Source organism: Triturus cristatus, chromosome 3_2 (genome assembly GCF_964204655.1).
Source record: "Triturus cristatus chromosome 3_2, aTriCri1.1, whole genome shotgun sequence".
NCBI lineage: Eukaryota > Metazoa > Chordata > Amphibia > Caudata > Salamandridae > Triturus > Triturus cristatus.
This window is the reverse complement of record NC_140584.1, coordinates 21,203,717-21,225,175: the sequence shown is the minus strand read 5'-3', so window position 1 is coordinate 21,225,175 and position 21,459 is coordinate 21,203,717. Positions and strand designations below refer to the sequence as shown.

General features: G+C 43.1%; 1 protein-coding gene across 1 annotated transcript in view; it reads left to right on the top strand.

The window, feature by feature from the left end:
• The first annotated feature begins 683 nt into the window (after positions 1-683).
• ARHGAP32 (Rho GTPase activating protein 32) overlaps positions 684-21,459 on the top strand; it is a 1,461,643-nt gene continuing 1,440,867 nt past the window's right edge. Inside the window, exon 1 of the mRNA XM_085647194.1 lies at positions 684-1,131. Coding sequence (XP_085503320.1) covers positions 1,025-1,131 — 107 coding nt within the window. The 5' untranslated portion in view covers positions 684-1,024. The remainder of the gene's footprint in view (positions 1,132-21,459) is intronic.

Below are 21,459 nucleotides of genomic sequence, written 5' to 3'. Positions count from 1 at the left end.
TTAAGATATGCCTATTAGGGCTCATCCTTAACAAACTGAACATTCTTGGGGAGATAATGCCATACCCGGATGTGAAGGGACATGTCATGTTGTATGGGGGGGGGGGGGGTCTGCAAACATACTGTAAGATATCATTAGTGCAACTTCAGAATCTTTGTTTTATCCTTTTTTATTTAAGTGCTGTAAAATGCAGCAATAGCGCTGATTTGTATGTCAACATTTTCTCACAGGCAAGCACACTCCTTCCTGTACTCTCTGAAAGGAAGTTGGTCTTGCACTTTTGCCCGGTCTAATTAAGGTAAGGTATGGTATTTACCTTCCACCACTCTCAAAGTTTACCAGCCGCACTGTGGTTAACAGTGTGATATCATGACCAAAAACGTCCGCTTCCTGTAACTCTGGTGCAGCCCGTGTCACACCGGTATTACGTGCCACCTATTATAGGCAACTACATGTATGTGTTCATCCATGACTCGAGACTTGACTCTCGGACCTAGCGCCTTCCTGCCCAGCACACCTTATTATAATTCCACAAAAGATGGGGGCCTCCTATTCTTAACTCACTCCTGGCTGCCAGACGTGTTCTCCTAGTCGATTGGAAGGTAAGACGAAACACACCCCTGACTGATGTCGCAACGTGCAGGCATTGCCTGAAATACACTGAAATCCTGATGTTTCGTTCTAGCTGCTCCCTGAAAGGGTTACACAGGAAGAATACCCGGGCAGCCTCTTCGCCGCGTCACCCATTCAGCGGGAATTGAATGATAACTTTTGTATTGGGGGCTGCAAGACTCGCCTCGGCGTGTTTGTTCACGTGGGATCCTGTGGTGTGTCTATGACAGTGCCAGCACCCCCGGCCATGGAGACCCCGTCATGCAGCGGGTGAGGCCGCCCCCCTCCCTCGCCTTGGCCGTGGGAAGTCGAGCCCCCGCCTCCTGTTGTAGAACAGCAGCGCCGTCTCTGGTGTCTCCCTGGCCCCGCTGCCTCCCCGCCTCACACGCTGCTCCCGCAGTGGGAGCGCGCCATGGATGGGGGAGGGACAGCAGCCGCCGCTTCCTGCACCGACGGCCGTGCGTCTTCCTGTGTGCCGGGGGCCTTGTGGCCCGGAAGCCAGCTGCAGGGATCGGACAGGTCAGTACCTGCGGTGCACCGCCATCCCCTCACCTTACTTCCTGCTCGAGCGGCGCCCCTCCTTGGTTATGCTCGCTCCTAGCCCCTTCGTACTGCAGGTGCAACGTGACTCCAAGTCACCCCCCGATGCTGCTGTGTTAGGCACTCTGGAAGCAGTGTACTTCCCGCCGTTTAATTGTGCACATTTATGGCAGGCAGGATCCAGGGTCAACTCGGATTGTTTTCCCACCCCTTCCCCTGAGCTGCCTTTCAATTTCCTGGCGATTCTATGCTTGAGGTGTTTCGAGTGATTTGCATGCCCTATGGCCACGTTAGATTGGATGAGATGAAAATAGTTGCAATGCGAATGAGCTTCCTACGTGCAACGTTTTCGTGGAGCAGTGCGGGGAAGGAGCAGGAGTTGGCCGTGTTGCTTTCACACTGATGAATTGTCGAGCGCCAATTCACTGCTCTCGAGTTACCACTGAAAGGTTTCTCCGTTGAAATCCGCATTTCTGCAGAACCTCGCTTCCTATTTATAGCTCTACCACTGTCAGCAGGTCTCTTCGAGGTCGTGGGTTAGGGGGTCATCGGTGTATTTGTAGCGCTCGATTACATGTGGCTTCCTTGCTGGTCTCTGTCTCATCTGTGGTGAAACTATGATTATTGTTCCTATTTACTGGATCTGGAGCAGAACTCTTTGGTTCCCTTTACCTTCTGTCCCTTTATGGGCTGTACCTATCTATGGGAGAATGTAGATGGCAACTGGTTCAGCCATCGGCAGCGGCCGTCAATAGATTTCGTGATTACTGTTATCTCTAGATTTTGTGAATACTGTTAACTCTCACCTACTCTCTAATCTACAGAAGCGTCTTTGATGCTGATTTCTTCTTTATAGTATATGCCATATTTCGCTGGTGCCTGATATCCTTCTTGAAATCCATTTGTGTTTCCCCTGCAAATAGTCTATGTATTATTGTTCACCGGTCCATGTTCTCTTCTATCTAATGTATAGTTTCAGATCAAGTCTCTAGTTTACAATAAACCTCTTTTGCTTTTAGTCTCTGGCTAATTTGTATTTTTGTAGTGTTATAGTTCTGTTTTCCCTTCTATCCCATATCTGTTCTGTTAGTGTAAAGACAGTGTGCCGCACTGTCCTTTGTTTAGTATTTTGTTTATAATTTTGTCTTCTATGCTGTTCTCCGACTGGTCTTAACCTCTGTCTTCATTCCTATCCTCTGTCTAGTATAATGACAATTCTAGCATTGTTTTTCTTGCTGTCCCACGTCAAGTCTCTAGTTTCCATAATAGCTCTCTTTTCCCTCATATGTTTTGTCTCTATTACATTACAGCTCTGGTTTCCCACCTAATATCTAGTTTTTATTCTGGCTCCATTTTCCTTGTGATTCTCGGTATCGTCTCATTTCCCTTGCTGTATTTGCCATAGTGTCGAATTTATATTGTGTATGGTTACCTTGCTGTCCCCTGTCGATTATTTAGTTTTTATCCTAATAATATGCTTCAGATTCGCAGTGCGCCATACCACTCTGTGGCCTGCATTCATAACAGTTGGTACGTGGGGAGGCATAAACTTTAGCTCATGACGCTTTTGCGGGGCCCCTAGTTGCACTGCAATAGGATTTTGGTCACTGTAGACCTGTACAAGAACCTCGCTAATTAAAATATTGATGACATACTTTGGAGGGTAAAGACATAGGGGCCTATTATGATGTTGGGTGGACTGTCTCGGAAGGGCGGTCCAGATCGCCTCTTCCTGATGCGACCGAACAGTGGTTGGTCGCATACGCTCATTCCTCTATGGGAGCTGGTGTTATGTCGGTAAACTGGCCGTAACATAAGCTGTCATAGAGGAATGGGAGTCTGTGTTCATCCCCACCCTGAGTGGCAGGCACCTCAGGGTGTCTGCTCACGGTGCAGGGATGAACAGTGGGATACCAAAGGTGCCCCTCTGCCCCCAATTGGAGGCTGCAGGGGCAAGGGGGCCCTGCTAGGGGCCCCCATACTCACTTTCCGACTGGCTTTCAATGTCAAAGTCCGACATGGAAAGCCTGCCGGAAACCGAGTATTGTAATCCTAAGGGTAGAAAGGCTGCCCTTAGGGGTTACGTGTCGGCCTTCAGCCTGTCAAAAGCAAGTCAGAATCACCGGGTGGTTTAATTTCTAACCGCCAGCATTGTAATGCGGCAGACGGAAATTAAACTGAGATGTGGCCAGGAAATTTCCAGGCTGCATCGTAGTCGGCCCAGTAATCTTTTATTCTCCTTGCACCCCTCCCTATAAAGGTTTGTATTTCTAAACTAGCAGAATTAAGGGCCTTGTTGGTTAGATCGCGCTCGGACAACAGGGAGAAAGACCACGACCCATGGCATTAAAATCAGCTTCTCAGGCTAGTGGATCAAAAATAGTTGGTGATAAAGTGGGCAAATCCCCTAGTTTGGCATTAAAGTCACCTGCCACCAGCAGATTAAAGTGGCATTCTGCCCGAGCCTCCTTTTCTTCTAATGACTCAATTACTGAAAACAAACCCTGAAAATTGCAGTTGCCCTTGCTAGAAAAATTATTATAATAAAAATTCACCATATAGACCCTATAATGATCATTCCAACAAAGGCACAAGGCCTGTTCCTCCCCCTGATCTAAAAGAAGAGGTAAAATAGAGCAACCAATATTAATCTTAAATTAGGCTGACAGACCCCCTTTAGAGTCCGACTGGTGATGGTGCCGCTGGCAAGCTAAAGCATGTATATCCATTAAATTCTACCTCTGCCAATTCTCAAGTTTCCTGCATAAAAACTATATCGTAATCTAGAATAAGTGATTGCCAACCTTCGATTGAGACTTTTGAAGCTAAAGTGGCAACATTCAAGCTAAACAAATTAATACAAGGGTGATGATCACCATCTTCTACCACAGGTATTCACACTTCAGACCCGTTCTGCAATTTCGGAAGATTGTCATAGGCTAGCTCACTGTCCAAATTACCATGGCTTGATAGTGGGGTGGGGCTGAACAAGGTTCCTTGCTGTCTTCCGTCAAGTCTCTTGTTTACATAATATCTCTCATACGTTCTGGTTTTCAACCTAGTCTCGAGTTTTTATTCTGGCTCTGTTTTTCTTGTGATCCTTGGTATCGTCTTTAGTTTGTATTATTTAATTTCCCTTGCTGGATGCACCCTAGTGTTGAATTAATATTGTGTATGTTTTCCTTGCTGTCCTCTGACGAGTATTTAGTTTATATTCTAGATTTTCCCCTTCTGTTCAGTCTAATGTCTAGGTTATCACCCTGTCTGTTTCTGCCTCATTATCCCTCCCTCTGCTTATCACTCCGCTCTATAGCTGACTTTGTTCTGAGTTAAATCTCATGACACTTAATACATCCATTGAGAGGCTCAGAATTCCCTGTGTTTTGGTAATTCACCCTAACTCACCTAGGAATTGCAAAGCATAACATGAAGAAGGGGGTACTACTTTAAAAAATAATACATTTCTGTGGAATTTAGAAGAAATACGTTTTAATATTGACAAAGTGATTGTTTAATCTCAAATCATCCTAGGAGCATTACACCAATGAACCCCTGAGAGGCCAAATGTCTTGCTCGGAAAGCCCTCCGGATCGAGTCATACAGAGAGCTTTCCTAGTGAGATCAGAATCGGGCCCTTAATGTTACACTAAGGCATGATTGTGCCACTTTTTTCTTTAGTTGTGTCTTCAGTGCTGTAAAAAGGGTCTTATTTGATTAAACTACCTCCTAACAGCTTTTGTCTGTCCATTTGTTATGTGAATAAATATCTCTGTAAAGGATGCAAGTGGATTTGGCTCAGATTGTAAAGGGAATGTAGCTCCACCCCTGCTTATTGGTAACTGAATAGGTGGCTCAGCAGGTTTGTTAAAATCTGTACTAGCCTCCTTGCTAGCTTTACCAGTCCCTGCTGCCTGAGGTTTGTTTATCTGTTTTATAGAATGAGACTATTGTCATGGATTATAGGTTTCTGGGAAAAGTGCCTCACTATTCGACTGTAATTTTGTGCATGAGATGTAATTTTATTTCTGATGGCTCTTCATCAGAATGTGCTTAAATATGTGTGTAGGTTGTCTGATCCCAGCTGTCTGCAGATGAAAAATAGCAAGATAGACCATACTCGGTTTTCATTTGGTATCAACCAGAAGTTCCCATTTATATATTTATATATATATATATATATATATATATATATATATAATTAAAGGTCGTAGTTTTCAATTTTTACTACATTTTATGAGTACGGATAGAAAACAATGTGTTTCCTGTTTGCATTTATTTTTAAAAGTGGAAAAATACAGAAAATTGTGTTTCTTTTGAGTGGCTCTTCAAGTTGTCTTTAATGTATTGCAGGATAACAGCAGAGAAAATAGACAGCATGCGAAGTTTAGAAACAAGATGAGATTTCCTTAAACAATGGGATATGTCTACATTTATCTGAAGTATAATATTAATATCTGCCTGTGGGCATAATATTTTGTTATATTTGGCTGCTTAATTTGCTAAAACATGAGACGTCAAAGTGTGAGTGCTTTTCTATTAGTTAAATGTAGAAAAATATGATTTCATGACTTAATTTATTCACAAACCACCAAATGAATATGGATAAATACAAATAAGAAGGCTGAAAAAAAAATAGGTAGATACAGATGGAAATGTTAAAAACACAAAAACCATAAAACTGGGAGCTCTATTAAAATACGTATCTAATGCAACACATAAACTTTGTTTTCCCAGATATCAACTGGGGATAAGTTTAAATAGTTATTCTATATGAGAACCATTTGCATTGGGATTAGCCTTATAATCTGGCATGGCTCCCGTCGCGCAGTAACAATTCACTCCAAAGTTGACTTAGCAAAAAAGGTCACTTTATTAAGACGGGTAAACAGATAAACTATTTTCTTAAACAAACCTTATTACGACAAAAATCCACATTGTCATAACGCTTTAAAACATTTAATCATAAATAACAAACCAAAATATTCCCAAGACTTTCATAAAAATACCCCATGTACTGCCCAATGGCATCATTTCCTTTCCCCTCATTTTGTTTTACCTATCAAGCTTTTTGTCCACCCTCCCCCCACCCCAGAGGGAAGGATAAGCCCGCTCCAGACTATCCAAACCCCCAAAAAGCGCCTAAAAGACACACACAAAGGAGAAAAAACTGTTACCTGTCCTAACGTGACGTGAAAACAAGTTTTTATTTTTATTTATTTATTTTCTTTTGTTTTTTTAAATAAAATAACAACATAAAAAGAAAGGGTGGGATGGTGGGTCAATAACACGTTCGCCTAAGCAAATCTCCTCAGGGTGAAAATTCACGCCCAAAGCCCTCCTATAAATAACCTACCCACTAAACCTGCCCCCTACGCTGCCTGGATTGTTCCAAAGCGCGAATCGCCCCAGGGGGACACCGGCTCGCGCCAAGGTTCCCCTGGGTCCCCATTGTTGTAGCTCTTCATGTTTGTAAATTCAGACCATTGTTCTCAAGGGATTTTGTGGTGATAAAGTAGTTATCAGCATGGCATGTTCGCACAAAGCAATGAATGAGGATGGAGATTTTTTCAGACCTGTTGCCTACTTGACTGAATTGCAGTTTGTTACTTAATTGTTTTTATGTGATCATGCAATGTCAATTTACTGATACATAGTTTAATTGCACTGTTCCCAAGCACTTTAAATTGATGAATCACCCTTTCGAATAGTGTTGTAATTGTAGTTTCATGAAAGTCTTTTAATGGATTAATCAATTATTGTGCCCAGTTTTTATTGTTTAATAATCCTAATTAAACGTATGGGTTAAGTGATTGTAAATTTCTTATGCATTTATTTAGCACACTTTAACTAACTGCACTGTTACCAGGCCCCACACTAACAGGTTGTGTTATAAAGCAAATTGACTGAAACATTTAATTTACCCCAAAAGAGTGATAGGTTGGTTGGCATTTGAAATTACGACATTACGGTACATGCGGATCTTGGCAGTTGATGTCCCTGCCCGTTGAGCACAGACATATGTATAGAAGGCTTTGGTCCCCACATTAGATGTACCACAATCGCAAATATGGGCACGTAACCGCAAGACTGAAGTCTTTTGCAAACTGAAAGACACCTTACTGTCTTTCTGCTTATTTCGTTCCATGGGATGGTTAGTAATATGCAACATCAGTAGTGCCTTTTCATGTAGTTGACCATGCAGACCACACAGTTTGATGCTTTGGTAATCATCTTGTCACAAAAGGCAAATATGGCAGCTGGTTCTACAAATAAATGTAATTTTATTTGACTAAAATAACACCGATTTGGTAAATACATGGTATCAGATTAAAGCTGTAGGGGCATTTAGTGCCATATTGTGTAGCATATCAAATATTGTTGGACAAGATGAATATTCTGGATATTGTTCAATATTGAAGATCACGTTTGAGTTTTGTAAGTTACGTTGACATTTGTGGAGATTGTTAAACAGTGTAGAAGGTATTCAATATTGAGAAGCATACTGAATATTGTGGAGCACATTGAAGATCTCCTAACTCCTTCAGTATTGTGAATCTCATCCAACTCCATTGGGCACATTGTATCTTGTGGGGCATATATTGGGGGATACGTAAAATGTTGTGGAATATGTTGCATTTGTGGAACACAGTGTTATATGCTGAAATTAACAGGAAATATCAAAATGTATAGGCTCAAAACTATATACCTGTTCTAAACATTTTTAATAACATTTGTAGGACATTTCAGCAGCACATATAGTGTCAGTAAGATAGTTCGGGCTGTTCAATGTCAGCATTGCTAACATCCAAGTTCCTATCAGTTAAGTGTGTCTCCCAATCAAAGCTGTTGCAGACGTCTGCTTTTTCAACAGATTGCACATTTCAGTGCGCCATGCCAGATGGGCAGGCTTGATAGCCTTGATATGCTTGGTGTGCCTGGGGGCCAGGCCTCAGTTTGCAGAATGTCAAGAGTTCCTATAACTAATATAATGGTTTTAACTATGTTGGTAGTAGAACCTCTTTTTGTAGTACCTCACACTGGTGGCCACTCCAGGAATTTTTTTGTTTTCATTAACACTTTTCCAGTGGGTTAGTGTGACAAAGTGTTATGTAATATTATGCCATTTTATAAACTGATCGCCTGCCAAAGGCTTCTTGGGGCTGCCTGTGTGGCTTCAACAAGGCGATCCACTTAGGTTTTTAGCTGTTAACTGGAGATCAACAATTATCCTGTAACCTCATCTTTTTATCAAAGTCATTACACAAGTTGGCTGCCTTTCCACAGAATATGACCCCTTATCAAGGAAATTGTAAAATGAGGACTCACAGGAACTTCTTCCAAGGCTGAGTACAGGGAATATTTGGGCATATAGCTTGGAAAACTGTCTGCTCTGTATGTAGAAGCTAGTGTGTGGTCCTGTGCATTGTACCACGTGATTTAAATGTAATACCTTGGTGCAGTTAAATCCAGGCAAACGGACACAACAAGTTGACATGCCTAGCTGTTATTGTGAGGTAGGCAGCAAATACAGAGGTAGGCCAAGATATAAAGCACTGTAAAAATCCAGGCATGATCAGTAAAATAGAGAAAAGAACATGTTCTGTGCAGGTAAATAGGGAAGTATTCTTAATAAAAGACTATGCTATTGAAGTCAGGATTTTGAAATAGCTTCATCTTCAGTCTACATGGATTGGAACCACAGCAGTACACTGGCCCAGCATATTAGGTCAGTAGTGGGATGATCAAGGATGCAGTTTTCTATGACAAATCTGGACTGCTCTTATTTCCTTTCAATTTGTTTTAGTTGGATATGGAACCATCTGTAGGACAGAAATATGTTGTTCCGAGCAAGCGGAAGGTCCATGTGTTTACCTTTAGGTATACTGGCGATGGATCCTTGATGGGAGTTTAGGAGCTGAAAATGAGAAGGATGTTTTGCAAGTTGTAAATTGTTATTTCGGAAGCCTCGAGTCCACCAGTCCTTAATTGCCATTTCCTGGGTGCTGCATCCTGTGTTCCCAATTATCCTTCAATAAATGTATTTGATGAAAGGCGTTCCAGCATTGGGTTATGTTATTCTGAATTAGGATTTAAAAACATTGTTTACATATTTCAAAACCACAGACTGTTTCTGAATTTGTGGACAGTATTTTAGCTGAGATTCCTGCCCAAAGTCTTTGCCCGCTTGCTTGTCTGATAATGGTTGCTTTTGTTGAATCGAATACAGACAAATATTTTATCAATTACATTGAAAACATCATGAGGACAATATTACTTAGATATATTTTATTATTATAATGCACCAGGGATTACTTTGTTATAAAAATAAAACTGATTTGCTTGGTTCCCAGATGTGCAGCTTTTCTAGACACAATCCATGCCTCAAGGACTGTGAACATCCAAACTCCCATAACACATTTCTCATGAACTGGAGTCTTCCCTTGTGACTTAACAAAAACAGTACTTTCCAGCCAAAAGTTGTTGGAGTAATATATTTAAGCAATACTCATGTTTTGGATGTGCCTCTGAGTTTTCATAATTTCTGGCAGCCACTTAAGGCAGGTTAAAAGTGAATCTTTTCATACATTATATGTTTCCACAAACAAAGACCCCCCCCCCTTTCAATGCAGTCTGCCCAAGTTGATTAATATAAGATCCTGCCGTTTTTCAGTAGAACATTTTAGTTGATTATTAATTGTGAACACATCTTTGCATCAAGTAAAGACTACATCAACATAGTTGCAGATCAAATCACGTGATGCATTAGTAGACATTCAATGTGTAGTATTCTCATATTTTGTTATTATATACTATGTTATCTTGTTCCTAGCTGCTCTGCAAGTGTGAATGTTCTGTGTGGAATGTTGGTGTGTGGGCCATGAGTGGAATGCTTGAGTGACTGGGTATGAGTGGTGACAGTTGGTGGTAGGGCTGAGCAGCTAGCAGTCTGCTCCTGGTGGGGCTGCTGATGAGGACTTATAGACTGCTGTACAGGATCTAAGCTACTTGTTTACCTACTTGAATAAGCCTACTTTAACTTAATCATACAGCCTGGACTACATTACTACACAAAGCTCATCCCGTTATCCATTTACTACAGTTAGGGCACCCTCTGTTAATAGTGCAATCCAGACTGTCTTAATAATAATTAACAATAATAATGATTGAGACTGTCTTGCATCCTTATTTGGTTTTCAAAAAAAGGGGGCATCCATATTCCAAAGCATTGTGGTCACTTTTTCAATTTTAGTAAATTAATTTTAATCAAGTCATTAATATGTAATTAGCCAAATGCCTTTCCATGAACATAAATAAAACAGCTAATCTGAGTTTATTTTAGCACCGTGAGGTTTTGGAGCATAATATTGTTTGTATTCAATGAATTTATACAAGCCTTGAGGAAGCACAGGTTAGTCTGAAACACTTGTCAGCTGTTTGGCTGCTAATAAAAATTGGTAATTTGTTTTGATGAAAATAATTCAATAAAATTAAGTAATCAATCATAACACTGTGGAAAATTAATACCCTATTTTTTAAATAAAAGATTGAAAAGTAAATTCACCAACTGGAGGATTAATGTGAAAAAGAGAGATTGCAAAATCTACAGTGGACCATACCGCTGTCTCACTAAGAAATCCTAAAATAATATTTGGTTTTCTGCTGCTCTTTTCAATGACAGTGTGGCATAATGGACAGTTAGAGTTAACTGGCGTCAGTTATGCAACGTCTTTCAGAGGGTAGAAGTCTATCTCTATTTATTGTAAACTTTTTTCTTACCCTGGGAACATTCCCATTGTCCATCCTCATTTTGAATTTCATTTTATCTTCTGACTTGCGTGTGATGTAGATCTCTATTGCCCCGTGAGGAAAAGGAAGAAGAAAACATACCTGCAGTCAGAAATTACTCTTTCCCCAGTGCTCGAGGGGATGCCCACCTACGGAAAACAAAACAGTCAGGAAATGGTCAGAGGCAGGGAGGAAAGGAAAGAGAAGAGGGATACAGAGAAATGGAGGGCAGGTGTGGCGAAAACACCAACACTGACAAAGTGCTACGTTATGTAGGAAGGGGGCGGAACCCAGGGGAAAAAAAGCGCAAAGGAGACGAAGACGGGTTGAGGAGGAAACATGGACATTGCGGGGAGGAGCACGACCATGGAAAGTACAGTGGAGCCTAGAGAGTCGTCTTAAGCAAAGGAACGAATCGGTCCTACGGCAGAGCGGGACTCTGAATGAGCAGCAGACTAGGAGGATACCCATCCGACACAGGTGGTGCGAGGACTGGTAGATGTCGTTGGTAGTCGCAAGAAAGTCCACCATAACTCAGAAGAGTTGTGGCAGACTGGGTGAGTGACCAGAGCCTAAAAACACAACAAGGGCAGGGAGATATAGGGTTGCAAAGCTTTGTTCTTTTTGCTATATTGGGACTCCAAAGTTGATAAATGAAGAGAGAAAGGAGGGGGCTATACGAGAGAGGGGAAAGAACAATGCTCCTCATTTTAAAAACCTTCCCTTTCCTTGATAGAAGCGGGTTACTATCCTAAGTAGGAGGGGAGTACTATTCCCGGGCCAACTGGGGAATATATAGACACTATTTCCACAACTCCAGTGGATTGCATGATTACACAAAGGTGAATGGGCTATTAGGATTAGAAAAGGTTGAAGACAATTCTGGCAACAGAATAAAGGCATCTAAGTGAAAGAAATATATGTTTTTAAATTGTTGCTTACATGTGGTTACCTAGGTGTTTTGGTTTCTCCCTGGGGTTCTGGCGGCATCAGTCCGACAAGCCTAGGGGAGAGAATAACCCAATAAGCTGCATCAACAGGAGGTCTATGTTTCATCAAACCCGGACAAACCTGAGACAAAAGAGAGACCTTTTCAAGCCTTCCACATTTTTTCCCTCCATACTTTATTTGTTTCTTGTAAAATACCTACATTAAAGCAACCATTTGAAAATCTGACCAGTCTCCAAAGCCATATTACTGACCTTCCCTCCACAGCCCTCCTTTTCATGGACTCTTTGCTCATGGAATGATGGCCTTATAGCATTTCTAATACATTCTTAAATCCAATGCTTGATACATTGTACATATATTCTGCACCTCTGTGTTATAGAGGTAAATTGAATGGACATATCTTGTAATGTCATATCTTGTAATGTATGGGCCCCACTGAACAATTTGATTCAGTTACTTTAATGTCCGTGTTGTACATTTTAAGATTATAATTGGTCTGTCTTTTCTTGTTCAATTAATTTTCTTAGCATTTAGGATTAAAGCATTAAGCGGTGTTTCCTTAATCAACTGTTTTATCATCTTATAGGCAGTTTCCTTGTGTGACAAACCTGATTGAAATCCATTTTCTCCGAGATAAGAATATTGAATTATTAGCTTCAAAGATCTGCTACATATCACTAACTATGAAATCTACCAGGAATATTTGCACAGCTGCTTAGTAATGTGATGCTTCACCACGGAACTCTCACGGATGGACCACATCAATATAACATCTCAAACCATAATTCCTTGGGCCACGAGCAGAGTCTCTAAGCATTTGTTATAAGATGAAAAGAATAAGCTTCCTTCCTTCCTGACTGTCCGTCGACCTGTTCTTGTTGTTCTACTTGAGCTCATAAACTTAAGTTAGATGCTAGGCTGCTCCTGATACTGGGAAACAGTGATGAGGGCCCTGAAAGTTTATTGCAATAACTATCTATTTAATTGAACTTTCTTTTATCCCTTCACTCTTTTCGATTCTTATAGTGAGGTAAACATGTATGCAATTCATCTGAAGTTGGAAGCAGTATGCTCAAGTTAGATTTTGGGTCCTTGTTCATATTTTCCAGACATAGTTTTTTAGAATGGACTATGAAATGCTAATAAGCTTCAGTATTTGGTGTTAGTTTGGCATTTCTGTATGTTTGAACCTACAGAATTATATTTTAAACTCCGCTAACGACACCAAACGTTGCCCACACATAATTTCATACCTATGTCCATAAAGCTTTCTTCAGCATTATATATAAAAGCCATCCAACCCTGGATGGCTTTAAATACAAATGTAGTAAAAAAAAAAAAAAACATGCCCTTGATTAGTGTCGAAGACTTACAGATGAGTGTGTCTGCCTCTTAAGTTTTTATTTTTGAGCATAAACCATGGTTGAGAGTCTTTGAGGGGGGGTTTGGGACCACGATGTTAGATGAATGTAAAAAAAATGCATTCTGTAGTTAACTCCTGTGATTAACAATGGTTACAGTACACCGTTCTTTTTGATGTTCTCATTGAAACGGCAATTGGTGGTTGATTTAACTGGTAAAGTGAAGATGCGACTAAGCAAATTCCTGGTCTCAAGTATCACCTGAAATCAGATTGCACATCTGTGGCCTTCTAGAACTCTGACACCCAGGTTTTATTTTGGCTGTGGGCCTAAGTTTGTAAAGTTTTGATATCCATAAGCAGAGATTTTATGGTGCTTTACCTAATTCACAATTGTGAATTGCAACCACCTGGATTGGTTAATCTTTATCAATGTGTTGTGCAACCATTTTTTCCCTTTAAATAACTAGCATCCAATAAGTATCTGGAAGAGGTTGTTGCTAGGCACTCCCCATCACAATGGCGTTTTCTTTGACTTTTCACCTACCTAATCTGAAAGTCATTGGATCATCAGAAGAAAAATTAAGACCGTCATATTTAATGACTTATTTTCTGGTAGATGTTAATCTACTCCCAAGAGTGTTTAGGGACTGTTTGAAATCAGGGTCTCTAGTTGGCATTGGCTTGCAGCCTGTCCAAGTAGAGACCCTTCCTTTTAGTCAAGATAAGGGGATTACACAGCTAAAATAACCCCTGTTTACCCCTTTGGTAGCTTGGCACGAGCAGTCCGGATTATCTCAGCGGCAATGTTTAAAGTATTTGTACATAACACACAGTGAAAACACTACAAATTGACACCACACCAGTTTAGAATAAGCATTTGCAATGCAACAGGTCTCGCATCAGTTAGAGTTAGAGCTATTGGCATTGTAATACAATTTTGTTCAATGAAAACTCAGCGTAAACACTTGTAAGCAGTGTTTTTAGTGAGAAAGAGAAGTTTGTAAACAGCCCGCCCAAAAATGGAAGACTGATATGGCTTTGACCAAGAAAGCGCGATTATATCGATTGAAGTAGAACACACTGGGAGCTGTAAGCGGGGCCACACACTAACAAAAGAAATAAAACGCCCTGCTGTTTGTGAAAGCAAATTGTATATGGTAAAGGCGGGTATAAAATAAGACGCTTAGGTTGTGGAAACGACATGCACCATGGAAAGCTGTAAAATAGAGCAGAACGCAGCGCCGCTGTTTTGTGAGAAAAAGATGCAAAACGTGTTTTTGTGAGGAATGTTGTGCCGCTGATTGAGGAGCATTTTCCCCCATGCAAAGGAGAATGTATTATTAAAGCCGAGAGTATAGAGCAGAACGCATGAGTGCCGTATTTTAAAACATTGCAGCACTACTCTAAAACATAATTCTGCGAAAGTGAAACCGAATTGTATATGGTAACGATGGGTATAAAACAAAACGCTGAGGTTGTGAAAATGACATGCGCTCTAAAGAGCTATAGTATAGAGCAGAACGCATGAGTGCCGTATTTTAAAACATTGCAGCACTGATGTAAAACACAATTCTAAAAATTCGCCAAGTGCTGTATTAGAACACATTACACCACTTTTTCCTAAAAAAAAAAGCCGCTTTGCTGCTATTGCCACTGAAAGAATATGCGCAAACAGAAATCTCCAGTCGGGTGGGTGAGGAAAAAGGGAGACTGGGAGGGAACAAACAAGCCTCACTACCAGTAAAAAGCGAGCGTTTGACGCACTAAAAAGCATGGGTGGAACTTCCACCCCACTTCCAAAGAAGCCAGACAGAAAACCAACGACTATAGATCTCACAAGCGAGCAGTGCATGCGCTGCAAAGCTGTGCGAGACCTAAAAATAAACAATCTTTAACCTAAGCGACAAAAATCCAATGTACATAACTCAAAATATCAATTCGAAAAGGTTTCAGAAAATCTGTCCATTGAACTGTATGAATGCGTGAAAGTAGCACAAAGTACCTTTTGATGCGTCAAAATCCAAGACAAAAAACAACCTCAAAGGAGGAAAGCATCGGAAAACACAACAAAGCGTCGGTTCTGGAGTCCTAGGGAAATGGAGACGTCAGTTCTGCTGAACGTAGGAGACGTGTTGCGTTGATTCCGCACTGCAGGGAGAATCGATGCTTCGGGCGATGTGTTGAAAATGTTGCCAGGTGCAATGCGTGGAATTACAGACGTGCTGGAGGTCTATGTGGCGACAAAACAGGCGCTGCTTGGATTCTTTCAGCTGTGGATCGGTGGTGTGTCAATTCTTTAAGCTGCGCAGCATGGCCCGCGTTTGAGTCAGTGCAGTGGTCTTAGACGTCGGAGACTCTGGCTGTGGCCACGAACAGGTGCTGCATCAAATTTTATTTTCAGCTGCACCATGGCGATGAGTTGGTTTTTCAAACGCACAGCAGGCTTCTGGAGGGAAAAACTTCACTGGATAGGCGATTGTGAGATGTTGACCTGGCATATGCTGGTCACTAGTTATAGTGGCCACCTTGCACCAGCCCAATTTGACTCTTAAGGTGATAGGTTAAAGACAACCTTTAAAGAAAGCTATCCTAGTGGTAGCTGTGGAGAGCAGCCTTCAGGCTAAGTCTTGAAGGAGTGTTAAGCTTATTGTTTTACCATAGATAACCTCTTGAATGACCAAATGAAAGAGTAGTCCACACAGGTATATATATAAAATGTATGTATTTATTCTAAACAGAATCCCACAAGTCTCTTTATGAGGCTAGAGGTAAAGTTACAATTCAAACAAGCATTTATAGATACAATAAATACCACTGGAATCACAGGGCCCCAGGTGGGGACCAAACCATATATTAAAAAAGTGGTATAAGAACCAAGACAATTCTACAGACAATGCCTAGGGCATTTAGAATCGCTGGCCCCTTAAGAATCTACCCCAGGTGATGAGGAAGGGGACCCACGGGAGGCACGTGCAGTGGTAATAGCTGCTATCGGGATCTCTATTAAAGCCTATGGAGAATGTCGCGGTTTGGTTTTTTAAAGATTAAAGACACTTCTAGCAGGAGTTCAAAGTTGGGAGCTTAGAGTTAAGCTTTTGGGGAGCCCATTACCACGAGAGTACCGAGGTACCACTGTTACCTGCCCCAGGGAAGCCGGGTGCATAGGTCGTTTTCGATGTCGGGTCGCGGGCTGATTTTCAATGGGAAAATGTACAAAACTGCTGCTAGCCAAAAGCGTTGATGTCGTAAAGAATGAAGTTGTAGATCTTGTAGAGGAGAACCTGAAAGCAGAGGGGACAGTCTGGGTCACGGCACAGTGACCAGGGAGCTCAAGGAAAAGAGCCCTTCAATGTTGAGTGCTTCAAGTGGAAAAGGTGTAGCTTGGATCTGCAGCCACGGGCTCCGGGAGGCTTCAAGGAAGGCCAGCTTCTGGAGGGCGACTGTCCCACGAAGGTTGAGGGTCGCTGTGGTGTTGGTGTCCGGATTGGATCCACTAAGCCTTGGCAACCGCAACCCACGCAAGATGAACATATCAGCCTTGCTGGGCACACTCACTGGCCTCTGGGATGCTAGGAAACCCACCTCAAGGTTGAGAGGAGTCGTCGATGTCCGAAGGAGCAGCGAAGTTCCAACCGGGTCACTTGCAGTGTTTCAGGTGCCTGCCAAGCAGGGGGGTAACTCCTTTACCCCAAGGGAGATTTCTTCAGTCAGCTGGGCAGCAGCTCGTCGAAGGTCAGGTCTGTGAAGTCCAAGATTACTCTGAGGCTCTGGGGACACAGTATTCACCTTTATCGAAGAGATTAGGGGAGGGTCCAGATCAGAGCCCACCAATGAGAGTTGAGGCGGGAAAGGGTGGCTACACCCTCTCCCCTTTGTGTGTTTCCCGCCGGGGCGAGTGGCAGGATGCCCCTGAACCGGTTCCAGACGGTGTATGCAGAATGTAGGCGCTGTAGCAGCCTACGTGCAACTCTGAAAGGCATCCTATGGTGCACCCACCCAGTTCCAATCCACATAGCCTGTCTGGGAAGGTGCTGGCACCTCCCTGCAACAGGATCCCTATTGTCCAGCTGTCGAGGCTGGGGTTTTGCCCAGCAACAGGCAGCCAGAGTCGTGTGGGTGGCGAGTAGCATCCATTTTGTGATACGTGTGCACTTTTAAATTGGTGTCTAAATTCTGCCGCTTTTCCCATATCGCCCCTCTAGCAGGGGGGAATCATGCCCTCATGCCCATGGCTGGACTGGGGGTATGATTCCTACATGTTTGACAACAAACACGATATGGTTCTGTGTAGCCATTCTCAAGTTATCACGCTATCGCGATATACTTATAATGCGGTGTTCTGCTTGGGTCTTCGGATCAGATAGAACCCGCTCAACAGAGCCTCCCTGACCCAAACCAGAACGTTACCCCCTCCCTAGGGCCTATTTACACCTAAATAACCACATATATATGTACCACCTAAGGACAGGGAATTCCTATTATATATTTATATATCAAGACCTCTTATAATACAAGTGGCAGCCTCGCGGTTCTAAGTGGACCCAGGACTTCCTGCCCAGACGACAGCCTCAGACAAGTGGCGGCCTCGCGGTCTCAAACAGACCCAGGACTTCCTACCCAGACGGCAGCTCCAGCCTCGCGGTCCCAAACGGACCCAGGACTTCCTGCCCAGACGGCAGCCTCAGACAAGTAGCAGCCTCGCGGTCCCAAACGGACCCAGGACTTCCTGCCCAGACGGCAGCCTCAGACAAGTGGCAGCCTCGCGGTCTCAAACAGACCCAGGACTTCCTGCCCAGACGGCAGCTCCAGCCTCGCGGTCCCAAACGGACCCAGGACTTCCTGCCCAGACGGCAGCCTCAGACAAGTAGCAGCCTCGCGGTCCCAAACGGACCCAGGACTTCCTGCCCAGACGGCAGCCTCAGACAAGTGGCAGCCTCGCGGTCTCAAACAGACCCAGGACTTCCTGCCCAGACGGCAGCCCCAGCCTCGCGGTCCCAAACGGACCCAGGACTTCCTGCCCAGACGGCAGCCTCAGACAAGTGGCAGCCTCGCGGTCTCAAACAGACCCAGGACTTCCTGCCCAGCCGGCAGCCTTAGCACGAGCTCATCCTTTTATTACCATGACATACGACAGGGGAATCAGTGTTACTATATATCAGATCACACAAAGATCGCTAGTTGAGCACAACCTGTTCTCCAGTTCGAGGGACTCCCTTCTCCCTTATCCAGTTACCACTTACCTGATCAGGGTTAGCATCTGTTCATTTCAAGTCACAACTGATTAGAAGAATAGGCTACCCTCTTATACAAGAACACGCAGCAAATGTTGATTCACTACAAACTATATACTTTATTTAGTTACTACATACACACTCACAGAACATAGTATATATATATATATATATATCATAACCTGCAAAGAAAAGCGAAAGATTAAGTTGTGTACACTAGTAAAAAGGGGTCGACATCACCTTGGTCGTATGTAGCCTGCACTCAATGGTCATCTAGGTTCCCTTCTCGTCTGTGCCTCGGCTTCGCCTGGAAGTCACACCTCCGCAGTCACGGATCTACTCCCTTCTCTCTCTCCGAGTCACTGGGACCTCTTCCTCATCGGCTACTCTCTTCTCTTTGGAATATCTATTTCTTGGTTTTCCTTCACCTTCCAGTTCGTCATCTGTCTTCCCTGAAATAAGTAGTAGCTTTTCTGCTAACGGCCAGGTGCCGCTTACGGACTACAAGCAAGTGCCAGTATCTGCCTCAGACTTTCACTAATATGGAGGTGCATTCTCTCATGGAAAATTCCAGCCCGTAACCTACCGCCCACCGAATTCTTGTACCTCCCCGTGCCAAGGACACGTTCCCAGCCGGCCGGCCTGATGTAGTGTCTTCGGCATGAAGAAAAATACAATCCTTCGATAAGGGCCGGCCTGAACCGGTTCTCTCCAAGCGAATAACACCTCATAACTAAAACATCACCCTCGACCTAGAAGCTTCCCAAGCTGCCGGAGCAGAAAGAAAGATGGAGTCTCTCCCGTTTGAGGCCTACCAGGCCTGAATCTAGCACGGCTCCATGAAATACCCTCACTACAGGACAGGTTATCCCTAATACTAACGAATCTATCCCCTAGGCTATGTATGTAAGCCCTGATCTATGGGGAAGAGCACCGGATCATGTCAAAGTGCCTAGTAAATAGGCTCCATTCACTACTCTAACCCTTAGACTTGGATGGAAAGAGACTGAAGTCACACTAGTCACCCGTTAACACAAGGAAAGGCCGGGAAAATCGAGCAGTACATTTCACCCTTGACTTCAGTCTATTATACATTCATTAAATGGAGCTAACATCTGTGGAAGAATAATATGAAACAAAGCTAACTGATCTACGTCTAGTACCAAGTGTGCAGAATTGAAGTAATGAAGGAATACACTGAATGAAGCAACAGATAGCAATCAAAACAGCGACAGCAATCAGAATGCCACCTAATGTGTGGCGTAACATGTGTATATCCGGTAACCAATTAAAGAGCCAGTCAAACCAACCCTGATCAATGTGTTTTCTAACTTCTTCCGTCAAGTCATGCAACTTATCCAGGTGTGCACGAATGGATTGTGTATGATCAGATAAGTTAAAACAGCAGAGGCCTTCAAAGTCCGAGCAATCATGTCCATGTTTAAGCAAAAGATAATCAATGGCTGCTCTATTTTGCAAAATGGCCCTACGTTCACCCTGGGCGTCTAATAGCAAGTCAGACAAGACTGTAGAAGTATGATTAATAGATTTCACCATCCAGCAAGCCATTTTCCCAATGGATTTGGCATTATAAACCGCCAAAGCAGGAACACCAATAATTGAAACAGCTAGGCTAAGATATTCAGACTTGGAATATAAATGCAAAGATGAGTCACAATCCTCCTGTAACATCACAGTATCTCGAAGCACACGAGAGTTGGCATTCGGGTGTGACGAAAACATTAGCAAACTGAGTCTCGTAATGGCACAAGGGCCTCCGGAAATGTTTGCAGGGACATATGGCCAGGAAGTATTACCACATGAGAAAAGCCATCCGGCAGGTAGTAACATCGCACGATAGTGACTGGGGGTAACTACCAAACTATTGCAAGTCATATTGTTCTGAACTGAAACACATGTGGTTGGTGTCCTTTGAAAGCACAAAGTCCGTTCATGAGACGTAAATGAAGTGGCGCCTTTTAGTTTTAGGCGCAGACATTCAGAGATTGCACTAGGATTACATGTAAGAAAGAAGCATAGATCACCTCGTGTGATATTATACGTAATTATTTGGGACTGGATGGGGAGTTGCTCATTCGGCAATTCAGTGCACAAGGGGCAATATACATGGGTAGCAAAATCACCCAGGAGAATATTGGGACGAGCCTTCGAAACATTACAAATATGAACTAAAGTCTCCAATGAGGCGGGGACAGCAACTAGACAAGTCGCCAGAATGTCACGTACAGATCTCATCGGTGTCAAACAGAAGTGAGGGGCATCAGTCACTCTCTTGGCCAGTAGTGTCCAAAAGTTCGATGATGAATCCCACGCATTGAAGGAACGCAACACTCGGGTTCTCAGTTCATCCCGGGTTGACGGAATCCCTTCTCTCTCGTCGAACCATCCCAAAAGGAGTCCAGTTCCGACACATCCTGCAGCAACAGTCCAAAGAATGATCTGAAAGAGAACCAAATACAGGCATTAATCATTCTCGTAAATAATATTTATCAGCTGGGACCGCTTCCCAGCTATCTTTCCCTGGCCTCATAACCAAAATGGTATTGTCCTGACCGGTGGCAATGACCTCTGCTTGTTCAGGGGGACTCTTAGGCGACTGCACCCAAACCCTGGCCCCAGGGTTATCCGTAGAGCCAAAACCTTTCTGGCCTCGTACAGTTAGCAAAGTTGGGGCAGTGCCTTTCAGTATTTCACCACTGAAAACAGGCATAATGAGTAATTGAGCCACTCGGTCAGTGCGGTGTATCAGTAAGTCAACCTCACTGCTATTTAGCAGAAGTACCTTAATTTCTCCCTGATAGTCACTGTCAATTACACCTCCAAGCACCTGGATGCCTTTTACAGCCAGCCCCGATCTAGGGGCGATGAATCCGAAAGTCCCAGGTGGTATATGAATACCAACACCGGTAGCAATGATGACCCGATTCTTACTTTCTAGAACGGTGTCATCCATGG